The following is a 19,152-nucleotide window of genomic DNA, read 5'->3' as shown; positions in this document are numbered from 1 at the left end:
TCAGCAGAATCACCCAAGACTCCAAAAGAGAAGTTCTAAGAATGCAAGGAAATATTAATAACAAATACCTGGATTTGCCCCTAAATAGTCGTCCGACTCTTTCATCTCTTCATTCAGCTTGGCAAGCCGTAATCTACAATGTTTGAAGAAATATTTTTGAAATACATCTAGTAGTACAATATAAAAACACTATACAGATGACACCGTCAAGGATTAAACACCTCTCTACCAAGGCAGATACAGTTAAACCTGCACTAAGCAGTTAGTCAGAGGAGTGACACTATCTAACTACTTAATTAAGACCAACTGATACTAAAACAAAAGGTCTGTCTAGGATGTAACTGACTGGCTGCTCTGGGCAAGTGGCTGCTAAATACAGGTTGGCAGAAGTGGCAGTAAAGGTACGTTCAAACGTATTTCCTTTTCCTTTTACTATAAAATTAATCTCACTAGACAGCAATGTCAGTCATAACAAACCCATTCTTCAACAAAATGTTCTAACTATACAGGTTGCACTGTACATGTCAGTACACGTTTTAAGTCTGTAATTGTTAAACATGAGTTGTTTGTGTTACACTGAGGGAAGAGTCAGAATAGTAACTGCTACAATAAAACCGTATCATTTTTAACTCGAAGGTTTTCATTACTGTAAAATGTCATGTTTACAGTTAATAAACTCCCTTATTGAAGTCTCTGTTGCCCATAATTTACTAGTATACAAAATATTTTATATTACCAAGAGCTTTCTAGAATGCTTTTGGTGTAAAATCTGCCACATGAGAGTTCTGATTTAATAAAAGAAACTCTGACTTGAAGTCTTGACAAATAAAAAGTTTTATTAAAAAATTATCACATAATGAAATTGTGAATAAATACGTTTTCAAAATGGGCAGTAGTGAGTGATCCTTTTTGTTACAGGGCCTATATTATAGTGTTCCATACAGGTATCACAAAATACCTGTTCCCAATAGTTAATGTACATAAATTATACTCACAATGTGACTATATCTGCATTAGCTGCTGAAACTGCTATAGACAGTGGGTCCTGAAACACACAAGTTAACATTTATTAAAACAAGAGTGCCATGATAGCCCTAGATTACTCACCTGAGTTTCCCAGCTGGTTTAAGCACTTTTTGGTAGAAGATCATGGCAGGGAAGTATTTGACATTTTTTTTTTTTTTGAAATAGGCCCAGTGGTTTCTGACAAAAGATTTGCCTGACAAGCAGTTTCTGAGGAAAAGATTTTTTAAAATCTTTTACAAAATGTTTAATATAGGGAAAAGTGAATTGAACTGACCATGTCCTCTGCCAGCATGTTCTTATTTTGAAAAATCAAAACAGTTTGATCTCGTGAGTCAAAAAAAACAACAAAAACATTATAAATTATTTTCAAATCAAGCAACCAGCTGCAGAAATAAAGACTCACAAGTTTACAATATACAACAAGAGGGCCATGATGGCCCTATATCGCTCACCTGTTATCAATGCACTTGAGGACAAGAAGGTCCTCAGAAAAAATATCTAAGTCCAAAGGACAGGAACAATAAAGGAAAGAAATTTAACCAAAAAGAAAAACAAAATTCTTATAAGGTACAGATATGTCAAAATACACCTAAAAATTGGAGGCTCCATCCATGTTGTACCACAGAAGAGTGGTCTCAGTTTTTCCCTACGGCCAATAATAAAAAAGCTACTAAAAATAGGCTATTTATAGTAACGTAAAAGGGAAGTAATTCAAAAGGAAATTATTGTAAGTTAACAAAAGGAGGATCTGCCAAATAAATCTGTTGACATAAAAAAAGAAATTTCAAATCAGTATCTTCATTAGTTACGGAGATATACCCATTTTAATTTGAAATAAATGGAGGTAATTTGACATAAAATCAGTCCATAGTTATCTACCCTGATTGGCTCGGTCCAACTAATGACAATAATGAAATTTCAAATAAGTCCTGTAAGTACTTACTGATATAAATCCATTTTGACTACAATCAGGGGAGGTAATCAGATATAAAATAACTCTGGAAACTACGACTGGATCTGATTTGTCATGGAATCCAAGATTTATTGTTGTTGAAGATATTTTGGAAGTTTGTATCAAATAAAACCATAAATGAAGTCTCTATATGGCTGCAAAAGCCAAAATAGCCAATTCTGGACATTTAAGGAGCCATAACTCTGGAACCCATGATGGAATCTGGCTAGTTTAAGAAAGGAACCAAGATCTTGTGGTGATACAATTTGTGTGCAAGTTTGGTTAAAATCAAATCATAAATGAAGTTGCTATTGTGCAGACAAGGTCAAAATAGCTAATTTTGGCCCTTTCAGGGGCCATAACTCTGGAACCCATTAGGGGATCTGGCCTGTTCAACAAAGGAACTGAGATCTTATGGCAACACAAGTTTTGTGCAAGTTTGATTAAATTCAAATCATAAATGAAGCTGCTATTGTGCAGACAAGGGCAAAATAGCTAATTCTGGTCCTTTCAGGGGCCGTAACTCTGGAACCCATAATGGAATCTGGCCAGTTGAAGAAAGGAACCAAGATCTTATGGTGATACAAGTTGTGTGCCAGTTTGGTAAAAATCAAATCATAAATAAAGCTGCTATTGTGCAGACAAGGTCAAAATAGCTGATTTTGGCCCTTTCAGGGGCCATAACTCTGGAACCCATAATGGGATCTGGCCAGTTCAAAAAAGGAACCGAGATCTTATGGTGATACAAGTTGTGTGCAAGTTTGGTTAAAATAAAATCATAAATGAAACCACTATCGTGCAGACAAGAAATTGCTGACGGACGCAGGACGGACGAAGGGTGATCACAAAAGCTCACCTTGTCACTATGTGACAGGTGAGCTAAAAATAATGGAAGATTTTCAAAGTTTTCCATATAGAGAAAACTAGACCTTCCTCCTGGTGGCCATATTTTATAAATTACAACAAACTAGCCTGAAGCAGTTTGGTAGAGGGTCATCCCCACAATATTTCTGCAAAATGATATTGAAATAAAGTCAGGTGTATCTGAAGATTCTATGAACATTTTTTCAAGCTTTCCATTTTGGTTGCCATGGCAACCAGAATTAAGCAGATGATCTAGAGTTAAAGAATCTTAAAGAGTATTACCCAAAATACATGTCTGTGAAGTTTGGTTGAAGCTGGTTTATTATGAGATAATGGACAATAACTAGAAGATGCTTTTGTAAAAAAGTGCATGTGTCCCCCAATGCAAAGTCGTATAGGCATGAACTCAATACAGGTCAGGAGCGAAAGTCAAAGAGACACTGATGGTTGGCTGCAATAGGGATCATCTACTTGGCATGTCCAGTCATCTCGCTAAGTTTCAACACTCTTGGCCTAGTGGTTCTCAAGTCACTGTTCTGGCTCCTGTGACCTTGACCTTTGATCAAGTGACCCCGAAATAAATAGGGGTCATCTACTCTGCATGTTCAATCATCCTATGAAGTTTCAACATTCTGGGTAAGGGGTTCTCTAGTTATTGATCGGAAATTGTTTTCCATGTTCAGGCTTCTGTGATCTTGACCTTTAACAGAGTGACCCCAAAATCGATAGGGGTCATCTACTCTGCATATTCAATCATCCTATGAAGTTTCAACATTCAGGATCAAGAGGTTCTCAAGTTATTGATCAAAAATTGTTATCAATGTTCAGTCCCCTGTGACCTTGACCTTAAACGGAGTGACCCAAAAACAATAGGGGTCATCTACTCTGCATGTTCAATCATCCTATGAAATTTCAACATTCTGGGTCGAGTGGTTCTCAAGTTACTGACTGGAAACAGTTTTCCATGATCAGGCCCCTGTGACCTTGACCTTTAATAGAGTGACCCCAAAATTAATTGGGGTCATTTACTCTGCATGTCCAATTATCCTATGAAGTTTTAACATTCTGGGTCAAGAGATTCTCAAGTTATTGATTGGAAACGGTTTTTCATGTTCAGGCCCCTGTGACCTTGACCTTTAACAGAGTGACCCCAAAATCGGTAGGGGTCATCTACTCTGCATGACCAATTATCCTATTAAGTTTCAACACTCTGGGTCGAGAGGTTCTCAAGTTACTGACCGGAAATGGTTTTCAATGTTCAGGCCCCTGTGACCTTGACCTTTAACAGAGTGATCCCAAAATCAATAGGGGTAATCTATTTTGTATGTTCATTCATCCTATGAAGTTTCAACATTCTGGGTCAAGTGGTACTCAAGTTTTTGATCGGAAATGGTTTTCAATGTTCAGGCACCTGTGACCTTGACCTTTAATGGAGTGACCCCAAAAACAATAGGGGTCATCTACTCTACATGATCAATCATCCTAGGAAGTTTTAACATTCTGGGTCAGGTGGTTCTCTAGTTATTGATCGGAAATGGTTTTCAATGTTCAGGCCCCTGTGACCTTGACCTTTGATTGAGTGACCCCAAAAACAATAGGGGTCGTCTACTCCAGCAGCCCTACAACCCTATGAAGTTTGAAGGTTCCAGATCAAATGGTTCTCCAGTTATTGATCAGAAATGAAGTGTGACGGATGGATGGACGGACGGACAGGGCAAAAACAATATGTCTCCTCCAGAGGCGGGGAGACATAATGAGATGGTCATTCAATGATCCTACAAGCTCAACATGAGAACTTTGTTTAAAAATTTATTTTTCAGAAATCCACAACTGAAGTTACATTTTTAAGTACTATTAAGCATATTGCAAACAAGTAATAACTTATTTCATTTAAAGTGGAATTGTGTCATTCAGAGTATTAAACCACAGCTTGAGTGGCAGCATAGCTTCACTGCAATACACTGAGGTGATTGCCTTGGTGTAACTAAGCAAAAAAAAAGAACAGCAAAGCATAGCAAAATGATCAGTTGCAGCATACCCTACATGTATGTCCTCTCTAAAACTATCTACGTTAATATTATTTGCTGAATAACGAAATATTATCCATACCTTTCCTTCGTTGTCCTGGACATTTAGTTGTGCACCTCTTTTTAAAAACTGGCACACTTGCCTGAAAAACAAAACATTTTCCTTATACCTGTATACAACATCTTGCTAATCAGAAAGTGAAAATTTCCCGTTTTAATGCATTCAATTTGTTTGATGTGTATTACACCATTTTTCAAGACTCTTTTAACAAATCTGACTTAGTGGGGAGTGAAATAATGCTATGTGATATTTTTGGTATTAAAGAACATTTTGAAGTTGAAATCATCTCAAGTATAGAAGACATTAGTCCAAGTGAAGGACTAACAAATTTCTCTGTATCTGTAGAAAAAAGCTAGCATATGATAAAAGTCTTAAATGTGTCTTTCCACACTGCATTTATTAAACTGATAAAATGCCTGGCAGAACCTTGTGTTAATGATTTTTTATTCAACTTGTTTAGTAAATTAAATATGAAGCGACATTCATGTAAGATCCTCTATTTATGTAGCTCAGTGAAGTGATCATGGTGAAAATACACCAAACACGTGGATGAAACTCCCAACCTCTTGGTCCACAGTCTTGTGTTGTAACTACTAAGCATACAGAACAGTGTGTACTAACAGATTATGTCTTACAAAGACCTGTGCAGATTCACCTATCAGAAACAAGTATACACACATACCCTGTATTTCCAAGCATAGTTGCTAGATGTAAAGGTGTTCGGCCATGTCTGTCCTTTTTATCTAATTTGGCACGGTTCAGTAAAAGAAATTCACACGCTGACAGAGATCCCTGTAAAAAAAGTACCACTATTTGCAACTGAAATCTTTCTTCTCCATTTATAACCTAAAGATGAGCATATTTCCATCAAACTGCAAATACATTATCATTGATAGCATGCGCCTTAAAAAACAACACATTGTGCAAATTTTACCAAGCATTCATGGAGGTAATCAAACATGACTTACACTTTCTTGTAATTTTCATTGTGTTAATATAATTTACAGAAAATTAAAATGCATGCAAGTAAAAATCACAACCCTCGAAACCTGTTCAGCAGCTGATAAAATATTACGCTCCTTATTTCTCAATAAATCACATCAATAAATGCAGCAAATACATGCAGTGAAATACCCAACACTCAAGCATCGACTGTTCGAGTACCAGGGTTGATTTGCAGGATTCATATGGTACCCGACTTCCTTAGAAACCCTGGATAACTGGAGCATGTTGCTAACCCTCTTATAGCTACAAGTGATCATGGTTTTACTGTTACTTGAATATCAAGGTTTTACTGTTGCTTGAATATCAAAGTACTTACAGTCTCTATTGCTTTCATTAAAGGGGTTTTATCATCCTCCTGCGTGTTGACCCAGTTTGTCTCTGCTCCATTAGCTATAGCTTCAAGCATGACAGCCAGGTTGCGTGCCTGAGCCGCTTTGAATAACAACATGTTGGGATCCAAGGTTGACATGTCCTCCCAACTCGTGGTGGATTTCGCATCTTCTTCTGTACCGGATGATTCCGATGAGATGTCTAGCTGAAAATCTGTAAAAATATTGTAAGTACAGTAAACCTTTATTATTGAAACTTGTTATAGAATTTTTATTTTGTTTACATTAAAGTCTTCAGTGATTCTTCAGCAGAAATCCAGTTATTATAATGTAAGATTAAATTTATCATTTCGCAGTCAAAAACATGACTAATGATTTTTGCACATTATTTATGGTCATCTTACTTACTAATTCTTGTCTGCAGACACAACTCTTTCAAATGATACAAAAAAACAAGGAATTACCAGGCACTGGAATTTTACCTATTTGTGAATCAGATACCTTAAAGCAAACACCTCTTAAACAAGAGCTGTCACTAATGGTGACAAATGCCCCTGCAGCACCTTGACCTTTGACCTGGTGACCTTGACCTTTGACCTGGAGACCCCAACGTCAGTAAGGGTGGTGTACTCAATAAGTACTATCAGCATGTGAAGTTTGAAGGTCCTGGGTGCAGTGGTTCGTCAGTAAAGTGCCTTCATGCAAAGAGTTAACGTTGTGACGAACGAACAAACGAACAAACTAACTAACAAATGGACGGACAGTTGAAAACTAATATGCCCCCCTTTGGGGACATAAAAAGAAGGTATTTTCTTTCCAATAGGACCTTTTTTCTCCAACAGAACATTTACTTATCTGTAACAAGAAACCGTTTGCAAAAAAAATATTTTGTCTTCTCAGGGGTGGTCACTCTTATGAGGTCAGTTTTCAAATCCACAAGAGATGCCCAAAATAATCTATTTGATATTCATCTGAATTCTAATTCCCCCAACCCCTGTGACCTTTATAGATTTTCTGACAACAACATTCACAATGAAACTGTATTTGTTAAGATTATTTTACCAGGTAAATTGAATTCTGTTCCAAATACAATCACATCTTCTGCATTACTCTGTACCGTGTCTGCCTCAGTGCCACCAACTGTCTCATCTTTTTCTGCCGACACATCGCTACCCTCTGATGGACTAGGAACCACACCAGAATCTGTGTCCTTTGAAGCAGTTACTGACATCACAGCTACACAGGATAGAAACATAAAAGAACTTCAATAACTTTAAATGTTAATAAAATTAATGATTTTAGATCTGAAAATTTTAGATACATTGTTCTTCCTCTGAAAATGAGTTTTAATATGCTACTTTAGTATATCACATTGCTTTTGAAGTGAACAGAACTTTTCCACTACAAGAGTGTAGAGTCAATACAGCAGATTTATAAAATTTCAGAGCTATTACAAATTTATACTAGTGCAAAGTCTGTCCATTATAAAATTGTTTCAAATTGGAAAATGATATGCTATGCATTTTTTGTAGAAGAGCTGGTGCATATTTCAATTCAAAAGCATCTTCAATTTACAGTGCTGTAAGTTATTGAATATTCCGGATGCTATTTTTTTTAGCTATTTACGCAAACAATGTGAGTTATAAATTTGTTGTTACGATTTACATCAAACTGACAGAGTTATATGTTATACAGTAACTTTCCAGCTTTTGATGGTGGAGGAAGACACCAAGCTTCCCTTCAGGCATTGATTCAGACTCTGACAGGCACATCAGTAAAGTCACTGATCTTTTGTTAGCCATCTGGATGGCTTCCTTATATGAAAGAAATTTCAGATCACAAGTAATGTGTCAACCCACAACAAAGAGGGACAAGTGACCTGAAGTCAAACGCCTTAACCATTCATCCATAGAGGCCTCTCTCTTAATAATTACTCTGTGAGTATTAAGCAGTCTTATCAACAAAAATATAACAGGCTAGAGTCTAAAGGATGCAAATACTGCTGTTGATTATCAAACTGCGATATTAAACTGAACAAAAAGTAATGATATTACATAATGAAACTTTAGAAATAATGTAAATTTTATCAATCAAAAAATACCGGAGTATATTAAAACATATGCCAATACTTAAATTACTATCATGTAAGATGCAGTTATCTTAGTAATACTTCGCAAATATGTTAATTTAAAACTTTCTTATTTTTGTTCATGTGTTTAACTACCTTAAGTAAAACCAAGCTCTTTCTGGAGTATATGAAAATCAAAGACACAAAACTGTACGATACAACATGTTCTGGGTGAAACTGTGCATGATGGGAAAAATCACAAAATCCAGACAAATATGAACAAGAGCTCGTAGAACATGAAATGCCACCCTTGATGCATTCAGTAATTGCTTAAGGAACAGTAATTATTTGCTTACTTCAAACAAAAGTTCTACTGTTTTGGTTCAATGTGACCTTGACCTTTGACCTATTGATCTCAAATTCAACAGGGGTCATCTGCTGGTCATGATCAACCTCCCTACTAAACTTCATGATCCTAGGCCCAAGCATTCTCAAGTTATCATCTGGAAAGGGTTTAACTGTTCCAGGTTAATGTGACCTTGACCTTTGACCTACTTATCTCAAAATCTTTAGGGGTCATCTACTGGTCATGACCAATCTCCCTAACAAGTTTCATGATCCTTGGCCCAAGCGTTCTCAAGTAATCGTCCAGAAACGGTTTAACTGTTCCGGGTCACTGTAAACTTGACCTTTGACCTACTGACCTCAAAATCAATAGGTGTCATCTGCTGGTCATGATTAACCTCTCTATCAACTTTCATGATCCTTGGCCCAAGCATTCTTGAGTTATCGTCTGGAAACCGTTTAATTGTTCCTGGCCAATGTGACCTGGAACTTTGACTTAATGACCTCAAATTCAATAGGGGTCATCTGCTGGTCATTACCAATCTCCCTATCAATTTTCCTGATCCTTGGCCCGGGCGTTCTTGAGTTATCGTCCAGAAACCGTTTTACTGTTCTGGGTCACTGTGAACTTGACCTTTGACCTACTGACCTCAGAATCAATAGGGGTCATCTGCTGGTGATGACAAACTTCCCTATCATCTTTTACCGACCAACATCTGCAAAACAATATACCCCTCCTTCTTCCAAGGGGGGCATAACAAATAATCACAAAATTTAGAAATCTTAATGAACTAAATTCATGGATACTGTGGAAATGGATGATAAAAGTACTGAGAAAAGCAACAAAGGTAAACGTAAGATATATCTAGCACCACTGTATTTCCACATCTATTTATTTGTATATACCTCCAACAGAGCCTTGAAATATATGATTCTGTACCCTATGATAATGCCAAATTTGGCCTGACACGGTCTCTACGCCAGGTATCTCTGCAATTTGTAATAGTTTTAGACAAACTACTGACTTATGCACTTATCATTCTCTGACATTTCACGAAAATTGCATTTATTGACTACACAAGTTACTAGGAATTTTTCTAACTGCAGCTACGCTCACATACTCATTGAGATTTTAGTAAGGGGCAACTGTTCTGCTTTGCCAATCCAGTGCACTGACATGCTCAAAGCTGTTTGCTATTGAATATATTGATTTTCACAAAACTTAATAATAAATTGTATTTCCAAAGTTAAAACGACCAGGTCAAAAATTCTACAAAAGTAGATGCCTAAGAATATTAAGTGTCTACACGACATGAAATTAAAAAAATTTCCACAGCTAATTGCCTTAATTTAACAAATTGTTACTGTCGAATATCAACTGAACATACGAATACATGACCCAAACTTAGCACTGCAACTACTGTTAATCGTCAGCTGATCAATTGACCGATTTCTATTATCACATTTTCAGTCCCCGAATTTCACCATGATAACATGACATCCATGATCTAAATTTTGAGCTACGTAAGTCTAGCTGTTTCCAATTTTATTTGATAACATTACTACATACACCCTCTGTAATATTTCATCAACGTAAAATATTGATATCATCAGATCACTATAATTGTTTTCTATATACCGAACTAATAAAACACCAATCCCTCTGAAATTTATACACAAAATCAATGATTAAGTACATGCAATAGTTTCATATAGACTGACAGATGCATATGTTCAGTATACTGACAAGTATCATTCTGAAACTGTGACTCAAAGTAAGCTTTGCAACAAGATATTTCTGACTGCTAAAATACTACATTCACACAAATTATCAATTTCTAAATAGACAAATTTTAGTCCAAATTATAATATAAAATTGTGGATAAAAATAAGAAAAATCATTAGACATTTTCATTTATTAGTTACTAAATTCCTGAGTTTTATGCATAAACAAAACCCACAAAAAGTAGTTCCCAATGAATGATAATGAATTTACACAAAAAGTAGTGTCCCAATGAATGATAATGAATTTACAGTCACTTTAATCAACACTGTAATTAACATACCTGTGTATACCAGAACATTCAATGCACAAAGTGATACCAAGGTTAATACTGGCCCACCGTGGATCTGGCGACCCACAGTCACAGCATTTGGAATTTCCTGGTATTGAGTATAACTTCTCCATTTGACTGGAAGAGACAAATCAAAATATAAATCTATAATGTTTTTTTTTTCTATTAGAAGAACAACATGAAATGAGTATGAAAAAAAGTGGATAACTATCTGTTAATATTAAACAATCTAAAGTCAAACTGACATACTGGAAGGTGTTATAAAGATTCAATTCTTCAATACTGGTCTTTACATAAAAGTCTAGGGAACTATTCGCTTTAAAATTGATCCTGCATTTCACTGGTCTATAGTACAACTTTGAGAACACTCTCAAAACTCAAGCATTTGATTGGGTGTGTCTGAGCACACATTTGAAATTGACCAATAGCAAGGTTGTATTCTGAGACTGAGCACCAAACACTATTCCATAACCTTAGACCCTACTATACAGGTAAAAATCTACACAGCAGTCCAGTGGTAACATGCCCAACTACAAAACAACGTTCCAATAATGAGTGCTTTATACCTGGCATGCTTGAGAACCAGTAACACTTCTGGGAAAGAAGCATCTTTTGTATCTTGCACTAAAATCAAACTAAAATTACTTCCATTCTTCTAGAGGTGTCCCCCATATGAATTACAGTTGGTGACAATAAATAAACTCTCGATCACCAGCTAAACACTCACATTCATTTTCTAAATATATAACAAATATGAATTTCATATATAAACTCCATAAAACATTGCTCAACATACATTTGTGCTTTAGACTTCTTGTTTTCAGTATCTGGAGCAGGACTATCCATTACTGACAGATCTGTTGAAGAGTTCCTTCCCTTACTGCTACCTGTACTCTCATTCAGCTGTACAAGTAAAAATTGGTATAAAAATGTTATACAGTAATACTAATCAGTCATTAAAAACCAGTTATTGCAAATGGTCAAATCTTACATTCAATGCAAACTAGAGTCAACACTAAAGGCGATTAATACCCCTAAATGCCGTTTTGATACACCCCTAGATGTCGCTTTGATACATGGAAAGTAAAATTTAATGTTGAAATTATAACCTTGACCTTCAAACTTTAACCTAGGGACCTAGGTTGTGCACTCTGCATATCATCCTGATGAGATTAACAACTGTTGTTAATTTTATGAAATTCATTTCAGTTGCTAGATGACATGGAGCAGACACAAATTTGAGCTTTTTTAACTCTGGCTGTTAAGTGTGACCTTGACCTTTAGTGATCCTGCACAGCATCTTGATGTGTTAAAACCCTGATGCTAATTTTATGAAAATCATCCAAACTGTTTAGAAGATATGCACTGGACATCAAGTTAAGCTGTTTGACCTTTGACCTCCAAGAATGACCTTGACCTTCCAATGAGAAACCTGGTTTTCAGCTCTGCATATTGTCTAGGTAAGGTTAATAATTGATGCAAGTTTCATGAAAATCTTTCCAGTGTTTAAGCAGATATGGAGAGGACATGAAAACCGATAGACTGGCTAATGGATTGACATGCATGACTCCAATATAGCCCACATACACTTTGTATCAGGAATAATAAAGAAGTAAAAATTTAAGAATATTAATAAAGTTGTTTGTAAGAGAGCTGTTTTAATAAAACATTTTTTTTTTGCCACTTTTGAAAATTCTTTTATTACTGCTAACTATATTGCATAGGTAATGCAAGTATCAACAATTCTGCCTATTCCTTTCCATTCCCATTCCTTTTCAACTTTATCTCATGATAAGTTGAGAAATGTACTCACCCCAGCATCTGACTGCCGTTTCTCTGCTGCCCTAAATGCCTTTGTTACCCCTGACTGTATTGCACCGACCCAAGTCTGAAATTCCTCCTCTGTGTGTGCTTGTAGCATGTGACTTCTATAAGCAGTGATACAAAAGACATGAAAATATATTTAACATGCTAGTACTGTGCCTCCAACAAACATCAACAAACAGTACATGATGTACATCACTGTATGTTTGAACATGTTTGTGAGATGTGCCTTCTACAAACTGTACACAACAAAAGGGCCAAGGTGGCCCTGGATCACTCATTAATCTCACAGATGGCTTGAAAATTTTGGCAGCGGGTCACGCATGGAAAATATCTGTGAAGTTACTTTGATATAGGGCCTAGGTTTTCTGACAAAAAAGATTTTTAAAATTTCCCTTTTATGCATATAGGAAATACACTTCACATGATTGTATGAAAAAGTGACTTACCCCACTGGTGGCCATCTTTTCAATAAAATGGAAAAATCTGAACAGATTTAGTATAGGGTCATTGGAAAAAAAACTGTTAATTTTTTTAAACTAGATTTTATAGAGACAATTATTCTGGCAATAATTTTAGATTCTGACATACTTATATCAAGATCAGGCAGAAAATGTGGCCTCCAGAGTGTTAACACAGTTTCTCTATGACTTGACTTAGTGACATGGTATTTGACCTCTTGTAAGCCAGTTTTGAACTTGACCTAGATATCACAGAGACAAACATTCTGAAAAAGTTTAAAGAGGATCTAGTAGAAAATGTGGCCACTAGTGTTAACAAGGATTTTTTATATTTTGACTCAGTGACCTAGTCTTTGACCTTGGTAACCCAATTTTGAACTTCTTACCAACCAATATTCCCCCACGAATCATAACAATTTCTCTTTATATTACAAACCTTGTTGGTGACAAGACCTCAAAACAGAATCTTCTGTCAAGTTCGTATGCTGGTTTCACAGTACAAAGACGTAAATCTTCTTCCATGACAGTGACCTGTGTATCCTTCATACGCTTCTGGTAGCGCAACTGATTGTCTTCTATAGAAAACCATCGTCTGTAATAAAAAGAAGTTTTTCATTTGTTATCTGAACAACTTAGCAAGGGCTTTTAAAGGATCAATATTCTAAGTCAAGCAGTGGTGTAGTGGTTAGCGAGTCAACTACTAATCCTGGAAGTCTTGAGTTTAAGTCACACTAGGGTCAGGAACAAGCCTTCTCATCAGTACTGACTTTTCGAAGAAGCAGACCTGAGGATGATTCAAACAAGCTTTAAGCTTTCATCACAATCAAGCTAAAATAAATCGGTATTAATTAAGTCTGAACCCAAACTGATGAATGTTGTGTGTGAGACATTCAGTTTGACTGAGAGTGCAATGATGGCCTTATATCCAGTCAGCTGCATTAGTGTATTGAAGGATGTATAATTGATATTAATATACTGCTATTTGGAATCTCTATCATGCCAGGCTTTTTGAAAGATCAGTTATCCTTAAATTACTTTGAAAAAGGAGCACCAAGCAATCAGTTATCTGAAAATCTATGCAGCTGTTTCAACAAAAAGTTTATTCTATATTTTCACTTCAGATAACTCAGGTGACCTCTAATTGGACATCTAGGACGTTTCTTGAACAAACTTGGTAGAGGACCACTATTGCATCATAGGTAAAATGTTTTAGGTGGAAATCGATACAGGAATACCTGCTTACCTAACCCAAGCTTTAAATGCATGTTTTGTTTTTTTGAAGAGATATCCCTCCATATGGACTCCATTCTCAACTTCGACATCTGGCTTGAACCCAACATCCTGAAAATACACGTTGATTAAAAACATTTTTCGATACATTTATTTTTCATTCAAATATATAATATAAATCTGTCCCACAATTCCTTTGAGAATCTGACAACTGTTTTTCTTTCCTGAAAATATATTTTAAGCACTGGATTCTCTTAATGCTTGAAATATCTTTTTACTTCTTTATTTTACTTCTTAATTTGGATGTTATTACAAGTCTATGTTTTTTTGTTGTTAATGGACAGTCCAGATTAAAGCTGGGATAAAAACGTTTTAAGTTGCTTGCTACAGGGGTTATGATCTGAAAACTGGCCAGACCTTTGCCTAATTAGTGGCCTGAAATGTGACTGAATATTAATTGGTAAAAACACACACACACACACACACATACACACAGAAATTTATCCACCAAGTTTCAAGGCAAAATCCACATCCCTCCACCTGCCAATCATTTTGATATAGATGGACAAGGTCAAATCTTAGTTTCTTGACAAAAAAAAAAAAAAGTTACGATGAATAAAAATACCAAAAATATCAATTTGGAGTTAAATACTTCTTTTTTAAAAAATAATTGTTTATTTCATCTTTTTTTAATTACAGTACATTAAATTAGGATTCTGGTGAATAAGGATTGGGGTAGAGATTTTGTAAATGCCACCCAAGATAATAAGTGACAACCTACTTAGAAGTTTGTTATTAACATACTCCATCTAACACTTAGGTTTGTATACAAATAAAAGATTTATAGTTTTGTTTACTCAACTTGGAGCACTTACAGAAAGGCTACTTGATTATTCATATTGCAAAATAATGAAATTAACATCTGGAAGTAATTTGTACAAAACAACATTATAACTTCTTTATAGTTTTTTTACTAGTATTCATAAATACCATACTGTTTTCACATTTGGCCTAATTCTAAGGACACCTGACTGGTAGTCTTAAATCTCCTAGCTATACCTATTAAGCAACATGTAGACTAGCCACTAGACTGATAATAATTTATTTCTATATTTTACCCCCTTTTTGTCTAATTCAATTTGATAGAGACAAAAGCCAGTCTATTTTAGAGATATGATATTGGACACTGAATACAGTGAACTGAGTGACTGGCTCAGTTCACTACATTCGATCATAAAAATGTAAAAAGATATCACAGTCCAGGAGCTAGTCTAAGAAACACAGTATAAGATTTTAGAATAACAGACTGTGAAAGCATTTCCGTGGTTTGGGCAAAAACTGCTCTTTCATGGGACTATGAATTCGTGGTTTTCAACTTTTTTAAACATAATTATAAAATGAATGGGAGATTTACTTGTTCGTTAGGATATTATTTCATGGAATGACCATGAAGTCCATGGAAATTAATCCCAAAGAATATTAATTATTTTGATTTCATAGTAGCTGTCATGGAAATTCTGCAGTTTCAAAGACATATGACTATTTTCTGCATATCATTATATCATATGAAAGCAAACAAATAAATATTTTTGAGAAAATTTATCTTCTTGACTGCAGAAATGAATTCAAATCAAACTAGAACTGTCACAGGAGTGACTCATACCCCCACCATACGGTCTTGTCACAGAAGAATGGCAACCATAAGGAATCTTAAAATGTTTTTACTTTTTACATAGGACTTATAATAAAAAAGTTAGAAAAATACCTAAAATATTGAAAATCTAAAAATAGGATTTCTAAAAATAGACTAATTCCTGGAATTTAAGGGGAAGAAACTCAGTACAAAGGTTAAAAAAAGGTTACTTCCCTTTGGCTCTAAGCCAATCAGAATGAGATATAGTGAAAATACATCAAAATTAACCTTAAATTCTAGGTAAAAGGGGACACAATTCAAGAAAAATAGTGTCAGAGTTATGCACCTTGTGTCACATGATGTGGGTGATGAGGGGGAACATCTATTTTAAGTCTGAATCAAATACATTCAGTAGTAATTGAGATATAGTGAAAATACATCAAAATTAACCTTAAATTCTAAGTAAAAAGGGGCATAATTCATGAAAAATTGGTGTCAGAGTTATGCACCTTGTGTCACATGATGTGGGTGATGAGGTGGAACATCTATTTTAAGTTTGAATCAAATCCATTTTGTAATAATTGAGATATAGTGAAAATACATCAAAATCAACCTTAAATTTAAAGTAAAAGGGGACATAATTCATAACAAATTTATGTCAGAGTTAAGCACCTTATGTCACATCATCTGGGTGATGAGGTGGAACAACTATTTTAAGTTTGAATCAAATCCATTAAGTAATAACTGAGATATAGTGAAAATACAACAAAATTAACCTTAAATTCTAAGTAAAAGGGGACATAATTCATGAAAACTTGGTGTCAGAGTTATGCACCTTGTGTCACATGATGTGGGTGATGAATCAAATCCATTCAGTAGTAACTGAGAAAAGTGAAAATACATCAAAATCAACCTTAAATTCTAAGTAAAAAGGGGCATAATTCATAAAAAACTTGGTGTCAGAGTTATGCACCTTGTGTCACATGATGTGGGTGATGAATCAAATCCATTCAGTAGTAACTGAGAAAAGTGAAAATACATCAAAATCAACCTTAAATTCTAAGTAAAAAGGGGCATAATTCATAAAAAAAATGGTGTCAGAGTTATGCACCTTATGTCACATGATGTGGGTGATGAGGTGGAACATCTATTTTAAGTTTGAATCAAATCCATTTAGTAATAACTGAGATATAGTGAAAATACAACAAAATTAACCTTAAATTCTAAGTAAAAGGGGACATAATTCATGAAAACTTGGTGTCAAGAGTTATGCACCTTGTGTCACATGATGTGGGTGATAAGGTGGAACATGTATTTTAAGTTTGAATCAAATCCATTTGGTAATAACTGAGATAATAGATATCGGGACGCGACGGGACGGGACGGGACGGGACGCGACAGGACGCGACAAAACTGACTCCTATATACCCCCCTCAAACATGTTTGGTGGGGGTATAATAACCTTTAGCCTGCTGGCGGCAAGTGATTGAGACTGCCTTTGTGACCAGTGCAATCCAAGATCAGCTTGCACATTCACAGGAGCTTAAGTTTGTGCTTAGCTATAGTTACCTGACCTCTGTTTCAAGAATGAAAATTGAAAACTGTAACACATATTTAACAAAAAAAATGCATTTTCTCTAACTCTATTTTATTCTTCATCAAATGTGAAAAGGTCAGGAATAACTTAAATTCAGTGTCAGGACAATATAACATCTACTTAATCTACCTATCAATCCAAGATCAAAAAGAAATCAAAGTAAACAAACTGCAATCCAGACAGCCATTAAAACATCTGAAAATACAACTTTACTATAAACATATTCTAAGATTGTTCAGGATAGTTTCATCTTGCAAAGCAAGCAAAATTCACTTCTGATTTTCAACGATTTGTTTTGCTAGGCTGGCATTTCTCATCACAGAATACCTAGAAATTTGTCATGCTCAGCTAGATTTGCAGGGAAGATACAGTATTGAGACCAATTGCGAGTTAGATCAATGGGACAGGAGAATGTTCTTCCAGACCATTTGATAGCAATTGTCAGAAATCAACAAGTGACTGAGTACGGCAGTGGCAATACAGAGGTCCCCTACTGGTAGAAAAGTTTCATTAGTGACACTGACCTTTGATCGACAAGCATAGGTCATGTGTTGACACACTGTCTCTTCATAAGGAACATTCCTGTGTAGCACGTAGATAATCCATCAATGCATAAAAAAGTTGTGGAGCAGAATCAATTTTTAACTGACCTTCATTAGTGACTTTGACCTTTAACCTACAATCATAAGTCATGTACGTGCATAATCTACATAATAGCCCTTTATTCACATACCAAGTTCCATGAACCTACCTTCAACACTTTCTGAGTAATTGCAGGATCCAGATTTGCGGATAGACTGAAGTCATTCCTCATAACAGTCCCCTCTGGTGTTACGGATAGGGGACTAACAAACCATGTGCAGGGTAATACCTGCATCAAGGAAAAATTGCTTGCTTGAATTGAAGCTTGAATTTCAAACAGTATTATGTTCCATGAAGAATTTTCTCTGATTTTTTTCTGGATTCCATTTTTCCACAGACATTGGAATTTGACAATTCAATCAGCTAGATAACACACTCCTCAAGTTGGAGAACTTGTCAAAACTACTTGTGGAGAAAACTTAGTACTGATACAAAATCCAAGAACACTGAAGTATGGTTAATTTTAACTAACAGCTGATATGATTATTTTTCTGAAATACTGTAGAGAAAAGGCATTTATATCAAACATTCATTCATGTGATTCTGTTAATAGGAGCTAAACAATAACTTTGACCACTTGTTCGTATTTGCGAACACTGTACATGCAAGTCATGGAAATAAGTTTTGCAAGGCTGTCATAATATTATGATGTATGACTTACGTTTCTGTACTTGTAATGTAGCGCATACAAGCAATTGCGTCCAACTTGGATCGAGTCACAGGTCTTTTTCTAGATTTTCTTTTTTTTTTAAATGCCCCTGGTCAACTGAGATTTTTTGTCATAGTAAATCCTCAAAATTGGGCAAAAAACAAAGAACATTCAAGTACACTGGAAATTTTTAACATTTCATTATAATGATTTAAACTTTTAAATATATCTATTTTTGCAGAGGTACTAACAGCCATGTTACTAAAAATAGTTACAGGTCATTTTAAACTGATTTCATTTGCTAAGAAAACTTACTATATACAGACACTTTCTTTGGATGGTCAAAATTGCATTTCAATTCAGA

General features: G+C 35.3%; 1 protein-coding gene across 1 annotated transcript in view; it reads right to left on the bottom strand.

The window, feature by feature from the left end:
• The window catches only part of LOC123527892 (arf-GAP with coiled-coil, ANK repeat and PH domain-containing protein 2-like), a 93,907-nt gene that overhangs the window by 12,336 nt on the left and 62,419 nt on the right, over window positions 1-19,152 (bottom strand). The window contains exons 12-22 of the mRNA XM_053522649.1: window positions 14,281-14,378; window positions 13,474-13,629; window positions 12,566-12,680; window positions 11,549-11,655; window positions 10,744-10,869; window positions 7,327-7,526; window positions 6,252-6,478; window positions 5,613-5,722; window positions 4,952-5,012; window positions 996-1,045; window positions 69-133 (exon numbers count right to left, since the gene is read on the bottom strand). Coding sequence (XP_053378624.1) covers window positions 69-133; window positions 996-1,045; window positions 4,952-5,012; window positions 5,613-5,722; window positions 6,252-6,478; window positions 7,327-7,526; window positions 10,744-10,869; window positions 11,549-11,655; window positions 12,566-12,680; window positions 13,474-13,629; window positions 14,281-14,378 — 1,315 coding nt within the window. The remainder of the gene's footprint in view (window positions 1-68; window positions 134-995; window positions 1,046-4,951; window positions 5,013-5,612; window positions 5,723-6,251; window positions 6,479-7,326; window positions 7,527-10,743; window positions 10,870-11,548; window positions 11,656-12,565; window positions 12,681-13,473; window positions 13,630-14,280; window positions 14,379-19,152) is intronic.

Source organism: Mercenaria mercenaria, chromosome 14 (genome assembly GCF_021730395.1).
Source record: "Mercenaria mercenaria strain notata chromosome 14, MADL_Memer_1, whole genome shotgun sequence".
In the NCBI taxonomy this organism is placed as follows: Eukaryota; Metazoa; Mollusca; class Bivalvia; order Venerida; family Veneridae; genus Mercenaria; species Mercenaria mercenaria.
The sequence above is the reverse complement of the archived record's forward strand: the minus strand, read 5'-3'. Positions and strand labels throughout refer to the sequence as shown.